We start from the raw sequence: 10,846 nt of genomic DNA, 5'->3' as shown, positions 1-10,846 counted from the left end.
GCTGAAATTTTCCGAATAAGTCTCCACTTTGTTTCTCTTCCACTCTCTAATTTTTGTCCACATTCCATTAACTTCTCTCTCCCCGGCTATAAATATCCTGCATGTCAGATTGGACGAGAGCGAAGGTCTTAGTCGCTTTATGGAAAGAAAAAAAAAAGAGTAAAAGATGGGGGAGGTAAGTATAGATAGATGGGGGGTAAATGGGGAAAGGGAGGAAAGAAAGGGTGGGAGAGCTTGGGGCTTTTGCGGGGGTTTAGTTTAAATGAAACCAGGTGTGTTGTGGGACCAGGAAGAGGGGGCACTGGGAAAGAAGATGTGGGGGCAAGTGTGTGAATCTGTGAGTTGTTGTTCGGCCTGCGATTTGGACAGATTTGGAATTTTGGTATTCGGGCCGCAGACCAGGAATTTGCATCCTGGGGGGTCAGGGAGAGGGGGTTTGGAGAGTGGAGGATGGCATTGCAGGGGGCCAGAGGGGGAGGTGGGGGGGTAAGAATGGGGCTGTCCCTCTCTCCTCCCTCTCTCTCCTCTCCGTCTCTTGCTCTCTCTCTCTCTCTCTCTCTCTCTCTCTCTCTCTCTCTCTCTCTCCCTCCCTTTGCATGTGTTCAGCTGCTCCAGCTGTCGGTCTCCCCACTCACTCTCTCAGGGTCAGACAGGCAGGAGTTTAAGGGACCACTTCTTTGCGCCAACTCAGCCGGGACGACCGCAGCCAGCAGGAGGATACGCCGGTCAGAAGGAGAAGACCCATCCGAAAAAGATTAATTTGTGAGTTTCCGTGCGTTTCTTTAATGTCTGACACCCATGTTCAAAGAGATTTTTATGAAAAAGAGAACCTTTGGATGACTGATCATGTTTGTGAGTTAGAGTTTTCAGATACCTTCTGTTCTGGTACAGGCCATACACGTCACAGTTGCACCACTGCTCTGCTCTGCTCTCCCAGTTTCATATTGCTGCTTACAAAAGCCAAGATAATGTAGCTCCCCGTCTGAGTAGTTTGCTTCTTGGCACTGTGTTTCAGAGACTGCAATAGGGGGATGGACAGGAAGAGAGGTAATGAGTCACAGGGCATGTATTATCGCACAGTATGTTACAAAAGTTCTTCCAGCTCATCTCTCTTGTACAACATTTGAAGTCAGTGTCACAATCTCAGTTTTCTTAAGAAGAAACAGGTGGCAGTTACAGGAACATACACACAAAACACTCTGGCTAACATCACAGACAGCATAGGATGCTGCCTCACTATTGACAGTGACTATTGTATCACTGTTTATTCTGTATACTCCTAATAGCTAACATGTGACGGCCCCAGCGTCACTGTAATGACTCAGTGGGATTATAAAGGCAACAGGAAGCAACAGTTCCCCTGAGAGCAGCCCATCATCTCGTGTCACATTGTATGCATACACTAATACATCACAGCTCTTTAACCCCCATTTACACAGGGAAACAGAGCAGTATCACTACTAGGAGAACAAAACCGCACCAGAGGGATTTATTAGTTACAGTGTGTGAATTTCTCCTGCAGGCTACTATACATCCCTGACTGGGGAGTTTTCCAGGACAAGAGTTAGGGTGTGTGTGCGTGTGCGTGTGTGATAGTGACCCCCTGGTTGTGGATTTGCCGGTTCATTGCCACAGAGTTAACAGAGTGCAGTTTTAGCCCGCTGGGCCACCATGTTCTCAGGCTGCTCCACGCACAACCGAGCAGAACAACACAAAGTTAGCTATGTATACACTACAACACATGACTATCCTGCAGTTTACACTCTGTGTGTGCGTGTGCGTGTTTGTGTGTGTGTGTGTGTGGTCCAACCGTGTGTTTTTCTTGGTCCCCATATGGTCACTTTTTATAAGCCGCCTGACATCATGTTAAATTTTGCTGACTGTGTGGATTTAGAAATGGGTTAGCCTGCTGTTCCTGTGGCCTGGGTTACCCTGAAATGTTGATTTATATTAGAAGTACTGTTGATGCTGTACAGAACAGGTGTCAGAGCAGTAATAGTTTGAGGATTCTACCAGGGCAACAATTTATTTTATTACCGTTTAATCTGGTGACTAGTTTCTATATTCAATGTTCCACCAAGTAAATGTCAAAATTAAAACAAATACCCATCACAAGTTCCCAGAAACCATGTCTTGTTTTGTCTGACCAGCAGTCCGAACCAACAGAAACAATTAAACAATTTTTTGTAGTGATGTGGTTTCACAGTCAACCTGTTTCTCTCTACGTCAAACAACCCAGACGATGAGTTCTCTTGGGTCACATTCTCTGACATACACCTACACAATGAGGAGAGATGAGAGGTTATGGGAGCAGTGGCTGGAGGTTTGGCACCAGCTATCCTCTTATGTGAACCATGGGGGGTTTCCCAGAACCTGATACTCTGGGAACCACTGCCGTGGCAGGGCATCCCAGCTGGGAACTGGCGCCCACATCCTTGCCACGGGCATTCCAGAGGTCCACCGCCACTTGGTCTCCAGCGGCATCGGGGATACACCCATGCATCCCTTCTGCCCACTCTCAGTAGCCAGTGAGTGTCTGGACCCCAGACCGATGGTCAGTTTTGTTTTTGAGTGGTTTTGGGTCACATTCTTTCTGGTTGTAGAGGTCCGGCGGGCCAACTTAGAGAGGTCACGTACTGCGGCCGCCTGATTGCACAGTGGTATGTGTTACCGTCTGTGCTTACAGGGTGAGGGCATGTTTGGCTGCTTTTAACCACGCAAAGGTTCACGAATGGCCTGTGATGTCATCCATCAAGTATTTGAGTGTGTCCATGTCACCCTGCGGCCTTCTGTTTGTCTCAACATGAAATACAACAATAAGCCATGCCTGCAGATGTGGCCTCCCTAGTTTACATCAGAGCATGTGCCTGTGCACGTAGGCAAGCAGTGATTATAACTTTCCTGTCATGTATTTTAACTGACTCTGCAAACAGCACTCTCTCTGAATCTTTTTCATTCCTTCAATTAGCCTGTTTTTTTCTACTTTTTGGTCTGCGCGAGCTGGAATAGGTGATTTGTTTATGTTTGTTTATGTTTATGTCAGCTTAAACACTTATAGCTTCTCTCCAGGAACATTAACTGAAGGGTGGTTGTGTCTCTGCTGGGAGAAAAGCCCAGTTCCTCAGAATACTCAGCAAACATAATACACTATAAATCTACCTCAAAATACTCTACAGTGTACACTGTACATACCAGTGTAGTAAAGTACTTAGATCCATTACGTGAAAGAAGCAATATTGCAGTTTGTAAAATCAAAGTAACTAACATGAGTTCTCAGATCAATATAATTGAGTAAAAACTACAACATTTCCCTTGAAACAGGACTGCAGCTAAATCAGGTGCCTCTCAAACTTCAAAAGTAAAAGAAGGGACTGGGACACGCTAATGTGCAGCCTTTAATTGTAAAGACGCACTGGAAGCCCATTTCGTCACTGTGATTTGTGATTAAAAATAAAAGTCATTATAATGAGAAAATCTCAAAATAAAGAGATAGCCATACTAAATCAAAAATATTGAGTTGTTCCATTATTTTGAAATAGCCCAACTAAGTCGTTTTTAGATAATGTTTCATTATAATGACTTCCATAATAATTGTTTCATCACAGTGCCAAAAATGTCTTCATCTTCATCTACAAGAAGGCTCCCTCAACTTTTTGAACATTTACTGTGTATTAATTACTCTCTGAAATGTAGTGGAGTAGACATACTACCTACAATATGTATAGTATTTGAGTACTTAGTTACTTTGCACCAATGACAAAACACAACACTTCTACAGAGGAGATTCTTTGTCACAGAGACAAATTAACTTAAAATCTATTTCACGGATGGAAGCAGCAGAGCAGGAGATGCTGTTATAAAATATGCAACTAATGGCCATGATTTATGGGCTCCAAGCGACGCTGCTCTGATACAGTGAACGGAACCTCTGGAGGCATTGAGCGGCGAGACCATCATTCCAGTGAGTTGTAGTCTGCCAGTCTGGAGACACAGAGAGTCTTCTGTGAGCAGCTAATATGAAAGTATTTCTGTGATGTTGACTTTGTTATTTTCAGCTGAAGGATGGAGTACGTCACGATGTTTATGTTTTTACCTGGCAGAGTGATTCATTCAATTTATTTCGGCTGCGATCAACGGGGAACTGTTTGGTTGAAAAACAGTGAACCAAGAGTCCAAAACGCTTACTGCTTGTATTCTGACTGACGAGCCTACTTAAAAAAACTGACTACAGTGCCTTTTGCTTCAAAATGATTGATTTATGGTTTATTTTATGTCAGCTGTGGGAGCATTCACAGCATCAGACTGAATCAAACCATTTTGTGATTCCGAGTTTCTGATGTTGCTTTTTTGTGTCTTTCTCTTTGTCTCTGTGAAATATAGATACCACCTCTTGGCTGCCTCCCTCATCTTTAAAGCAGCGCTACCTGTGTGATAGCAGAGTGTTTGTGTGCATGTTTTACGTGTGTTACCGTCCCATCTTCCCCACATTAGGGCATTAGTATGCAGGGTGCTTGTGTGTCAGTCGTGTGCGTGTGCATATGTGTGTCTGTGCTCCTCCGCAGTGCTATTTCACAGCCACCTACAGAAAGTGACACCTACACGGTAAGGATGGACAAATCTCACTACCTGCTTCTCTTCTCTCACTTCTTTTCCTTTCTGTGCATATTCCTTTCTTCCATATGATATATCACACATTTGTTCTGTGTTGAAATGTTGACCTCATATACTCTTTCTTCTCTCCTAGCTTCATTTCAAAATTCCTCATATTCGTCTTGTTTAATATTCCACAGCAGTTTTCCCTTACCGACATTTTATAGTTGTCGTAGCTGGGGGTAATTTAATTCCATGTTTATTTATGCCACACTTTCTTTCCATGCAGCTCACAGCATCATATTTTTTTCCAGAATGATAATTACCCCTTTTCCAAATAGTGGCTATAAATTTCTTTGTTTCTAAAGTGACATTCGGCTTAAGGAAAGTATTTTAAAATGTCACAAAGACTTTAATGGCAGCAGCCTTCTTGTGTTTTTGGCCCAGCACTACACTCCTACACAGGAACTAAGTTTCTCTATCCTCTGCTTCTTTTTTAAAGTTCCACTACTGGGGATTTATTATATTTTATGAATTTATTATGCAACTACTTGGCTCAGAATGGCTTTTTCTCACACTCTCTTTCTCTCTCTGGTGCTTTTTGCAGGAATGCACAGATGGGTATCATTGGGACCATCAGACTGAGCACTGCAAAGGTAAAACACTCTTTTACCTACATGTATTCTATCTCACCACCTGATTCTTGTTTACAGCAACAGCTGGGATCATCCTGTTGCTCCCCATGCTCCGTCCTGTCCATTTGATTAATTCTTAACAAGTTGTCTCTGCGTCTCCCATCAGACATAAACGAGTGTGAGACCATTCCAGATGCATGCAAAGGGGAAATGAAGTGCTTCAACCACTACGGAGGTTACCTGTGCCTGCCCCGCTCCGCGTCAGTCATCCCGGCCCCAGAGCCCCCCATCACGCCCACCGAGACCAACCCCTGCCCTCTGGGCTACGAGGCGCAGGGAGACAGCTGTGTGGGTGGGTGTCTGGTTTGTATGTCTGGGGGTTGGAGGTGGACAGGTGGCCACAGGATGGGTGATCATTAAGCATGTGTGTGATTGTGTAAGTTTATTGACGGCAGCCACAGATTGCAAGGGACAGGTGGCCGTAGCAGGTGTTGGGACTGGAGCGTGTTGGTGCAAACTGTGTGGGTGTGAGTGAGTATGAGTCCACGGGGGGCAAACAGACACTGTAGGAATGTGGAAGATTTCACACAAGGACAGCTGCTGTGCTTTAAGAATCTGACTTGAAGCTAGAAACCTACTTGCACTGGAGGACAACGAGATGTTCATCTGGGACAGAAAACATGATTCAACATGATGTGATATTCTCAGCTGTCGGGTGCAAATGAGGGGAAGAGAGTCGCCATCGTCTGCCCTCCAACAGTCACATTGTTTCTTTCAGTCATGATGAATGATGCTGTGTTTGCTCACATTAACACGTTTATTTTCTTCCTTGTGTGTCCTTTTTTCACTTCACTCACATACACAGATATCAATGAGTGTGAGCGAGATGAACATGACTGTCAGCCCAGCCAGCAGTGTATCAACACACTGGGTGCCTTCACCTGTCAGTGCCCAGATGGTTACCGCAAAGTTGGCACAGAGTGTATTGGTGAGATAATCAGAATTCATCCTTTAACTGGTGTAGCTAAGCAGGTTTAAATATGGCAACTATGACTAGTTTTTCTTGCTACGTGGCCTGGGGGAAAGTTAGTTATAGTCGCAAGAGTGACCTTGATAATCTGTAGGACTGTGAATTTCCCTTTTCTGACTCCATTTCTCTCTCCCAGACATCGATGAGTGCAGGTACAGGTACTGCCAACATCGCTGTGTTAATGTCCCCGGCTCCTTCTCCTGTCAGTGTGAACCTGGTTTCCAGCTGGCAGGAAACAACCGATCTTGCATCGGTGAGTGGCGTCCACTGCAACCGGTTATAAGATTCAACAGTCAAAGCCAATGTCTGTGAAGTCAGGCAAAAGGTCTGCACAGTGTTCTTAGTGCCTCCGATCATCTGCGATCCTACGCAGGCTTTGACTAAAATGTAAAACATTGAAGCCTTTGTCTCGGGAGTACTACATATGTGAAGAAAAGTTGCTTAAAGCCTTTTGTAGTTTCAGAGGGAGTTGTATGAAGTCAAATACATTACCTCAAGTGACTCAGCATCAATTACTAGCATATTACAACCAGATTCCTGTTAGCAATCGAGTTGCACTGTGGGTAATAAAGGCGTTAAGTTTTGGCAAGGAAGAAGAATGTGGAGATAAATAGCTTTTGTTCTCCGGATTTTTATCAAATTGTCCATTGTGAGTCTGACAATGTTACAGCAGTGCAACGCTCACTCAATGTATGCTTTTGAGCATTTATCTGAGACGTTGCATGTCCATAATAACAGTTAAAGATTATATTTAAGAAAATGTATTAACAGTTTGACACTAGTAAGTCTGATTCATCACTTGTGGTTTGATCACATTTAATTGACGGTGGTCTAGCAACATTATCAACATCTCCACAATTGTCAATACATATTGATTTAATATGGACTAATTCCAATTGGTGCACAGTACATTGCCCTTTTTCAACGTCTCACTTTATACTAGTGAGAAAAACAGCACAGACAGAAATCTGAAGAAAACAGAAAAACAGTTTGGTGTGTTCATTTTGGACCCCATCATTCAAAGTAACATGCTGATTAAGAAAACATGTATATATTTTCAGGGCCTTTTATACATTTGGAGCAATCATTTAGATTTTTGCCTTCAGTTGGAGTTTTTGATCCAACAACTTTCTTTTGAGATGTGTTCGCTATTTGACTCTGTAAGCATTTAAGTTTATCTTTTAAATCTACCTCTCCTCCCTTTAGATGTGAATGAGTGTGAGATGGGTGCCCCCTGCTCTCAGAGGTGTTACAACACATATGGCACTTTCTTGTGTCGCTGTGACCAGGGCTATGAACTGGGGCCTGATGGCTTTGCTTGTAACGGTAAGAGACCCAATCTGTCTGGAAACATGATTAATATGAGTGATAGTACAAACACAGTTACTTTGTTTTCTTTTCCTGTTCTACACCTGACCGTATAACTTGACAGACATCGATGAGTGCAGCTACTCCAGTTACCTGTGCCAGTACCAGTGTGTCAACGAACCAGGGAAGTTCTCCTGTATGTGCCCAGAAGGATACCAGCTGCAAGGCACCAGACTATGCCAGGGTAAGCACAGCCGCCTCCTTCTCCTCCGTCCAGTCCTAACACCTTCCTCTCTGTGCGTTCAGAGTCACAAATGCTGCACTGAGTCAACGCGTATTCATTCTTTGACAGTAGCTCTATTCTTATCCCGTTCTTGTTCAAATCAAACTTCACCATCTATTTTTCTTCTGCAGATATAAATGAATGTGAAACAGGGGAGCACCAGTGTAGCGACACACAGACGTGCGTGAATATCCACGGACGATACCAGTGTGTGGACACAAACCGGTGCCAGGAACCTTATGTACAGGTGTCTGAGAAGTGAGTGACACCTAATGAAAGCTTGTGTACACGGTCACACACCTTTTCCCAATTACTCAAATATGTGCTGGCCATTAGCTCAGAATATAATCAGTTTTTGAGTATGGCTCAAACTGCAAGATTACCCAATTACTTTTTCCACATATGAGTCCAACTTGCAACCTTTTCTTCTGAACATGGTCCAGTGTAATAAGAAAACTATTACACTTTTACAATTGTTGGATTGGTAACAGGTGTGGGTCACTATTAACATATCCCAGATGATTTGGTAGTTTAAAATGTGTTTTAGAAAAACATGAGGGAAAAAAAATGGCTACTGTTCAATATTTGTTTAGATTTTAGGAGAACTTCCCTTTCAGTCATGTTACTCCCTCTGCTGGCTGATGTCTGAACTACGGCTAATGTTTGTATGCACCAGACATTGGTACAATTTGCACTTATTATACTGAAGTGGACTTACTTCTCTGTGTGTTTGTGTGTCCAGCCGCTGTGTTTGTCCTGTCAACAAGCCTGTCTGTCGAGATCTGCCTTTCTCCATCGTCCACCGCTACATGAGCATCACCTCGGAGCGCTCCGTCCCCTCAGACATCTTCCAGATTCAGGCCACCAGCGTCTCTCCAGGGGCTTACAACACCTTCCGCATCCGGTCCGGAGATGAAAACGGAGACTTCTACATCAGGGTAAGAGCTATTACAGAGCATGATTGCATCTGCTGACATAACCTTTGAACAGCATGACGACTTTATTCAATTCAATTTCACAAAATTCCCCAAATCTCAATTCTGCCTCAGAGGGCGTTACAATCTGTACACATACGACATCCTCTGTCCCAGGACCCTCTTATTTTAGAGTTTAAAGACTGTAAGAAAAAGCTCAATTTAGGGTTTGATGGATACATTGGACTGAATTTTGATGAAACACAATACATTTGTCAGGTATAACAGGCTCCTTCCTGACTAAACCTACTTTACCACATCAGACGACTGATTAGCCTGAGAGACCTTTAGAGTCACAAGATGCTGTCAATGCTGTTTGGACAGGGACTTAAAATGCAGACGTATTTGAAATGTATTTACCATCATTCATATCTCAACCCCACTAGTTTTAAAATGTAGGACCAACCTCTCTGTAGCATCGTCTCACTGGATGAGCATTGATTCGATTGAATCTAATACTTTTGTTGTATTAGAAATTAATAATAATTAGAGATTATAATCAGACATCTTAACTTGTGTTACTAATACAAATAGAGTGATACACTGTGCTTTCCATTTAGTTTCATGCCAGATATTAATTTCAATGACATTTCCTCTTCAAATTAAACAACATTGCTTATTTTTGGAAACAAGGTTTATCATAGTCCCACTAAAACCTAATGTCTGTATGGTTAATATGAAGCTATACTGGTTTTCCGTGAGTTATGTGCCAGAGAAAAGTTTAAAACCACAAGAAGATGTAACTTGTTTATTAGTGAGCTAAAGGAGTGCTGTTAGGCAGAGCCAGGCTTCACGTTTCCACTTTATTCTTGTCTTTACACGCTATGCAACAGTAACTGCTGTCTGTAGCTTTATATTTAATGAAAGTGGTATTGATCTTCTCATCGAACTCTCGGTAAGAAAGGGAATAAGCATATTTCCCCAAATGCTAAATTATTCCTTTAAATGGAAAGGACGTATAAATTCACTTGGTAATATATTTTTTGTCTTCTACAGCAAATCAATAATATCAGTGCTATGCTGGTGCTGGCCCGTGCCGTGTCGGGGCCCAGAGAGTACACGTTGGACCTAGAGATGGTGTCAGTTAACCCTCTGCTAAGCTACCAGGGCAACTACCAGACCAGCTCCGCCCTCAGACTCTCCATCTACGTCGGGCCGTACAGCTTTTAAAGAAGAAGAGTGGAGGGACACCGAGAAAGATGGAGAGAAAGAGCTGGGGAGAAACACAGATACAAAAAAGGAAATTAAGCTGTAAAACAAAAGTGGTCGATGCAGTTCAGCCAGTCACTGTGATGTTACACTCTTTGCTTTTTGTACTTCCAAAGAAAGCCACACATTTGTCAGCCATATACATTTAGTACAGTATACAAATACGTTGTAGCACTAATGTCTCACAGATAAAAAAGAAACAGTCTTAAAATATCGGACAGCATCATTCTGCGTATAAAAGGGATTTTACGTTCTTCACATCTGTTCAGGGTGATAACAAATCTGTGTGACACATTGTCTGTCTGCCTTCAGGTGGAGTGATTCACGCCCAGCGTTACTAGATTAATCTATTTTCACCAGTTTACATCCTTATCTTTGGTTCCGCTCTGTTTGTCACTTTATTCTTGTCAGCCCTGTTTCCTGTTGACAGACGTGATTCAGTAACCACTCAGATCAGACCTCAGCAATCCACGCTCCTCCTCCACCCTCCACTGTTCATTCCTATGTTCAAGCTCTCCATCACTGCCTTTTGTAGGTTTATCACATTGATGATTGTGTTTTTTGTCGAAGATTTAAAACCCTAATAAAACAATATACCTTTTCCTCTGTCTCACAGTGACAATTATTACAATATCATTCTTATAGGACATTTTATTCTCATTCTCCAAGGTGAGTATTGACTGCTTTACTTTATTACCATTATAAACGGAACCTTTTTAATTAGTTAATTGAAAACATTCTTTCCAGATGAAGCTATAATATACATATTCATTAGCCCTTACATTCTTCATTAGCAATGTGCTAGCGTTGGCTGTTC

The 10,846-nt window shown here is 42.7% G+C and overlaps 1 protein-coding gene across 1 annotated transcript; it reads left to right on the top strand.

Annotated features, from left to right (window-relative positions):
* Positions 1-166: 166 nt before the first annotated feature.
* Positions 167-10,605, top strand: efemp2a (EGF containing fibulin extracellular matrix protein 2a; the record flags this gene model as incomplete). Its single annotated transcript, XM_079228629.1, has 12 exons — positions 167-175; positions 644-762; positions 2,404-2,554; positions 5,198-5,246; positions 5,392-5,577; positions 6,091-6,213; positions 6,392-6,508; positions 7,462-7,581; positions 7,688-7,807; positions 7,978-8,104; positions 8,589-8,784; positions 9,817-10,605. 12 exons carry the CDS (start codon positions 167-169, stop codon positions 9,988-9,990), a joined length of 1,491 nt encoding a protein of 496 aa, XP_079084755.1. The 3' UTR covers positions 9,991-10,605.
* Between the last annotated feature and the right edge of the window lie 241 nt (positions 10,606-10,846).

Source organism: Taurulus bubalis (genome assembly GCF_910589615.1).
Source record: "Taurulus bubalis genome assembly, chromosome: 13".
NCBI classification, from domain to species: Eukaryota; Metazoa; Chordata; class Actinopteri; order Perciformes; family Cottidae; genus Taurulus; species Taurulus bubalis.
Note: the sequence above shows the minus strand (reverse complement) of the source record. Positions and strands in the feature narration are given on the sequence as shown.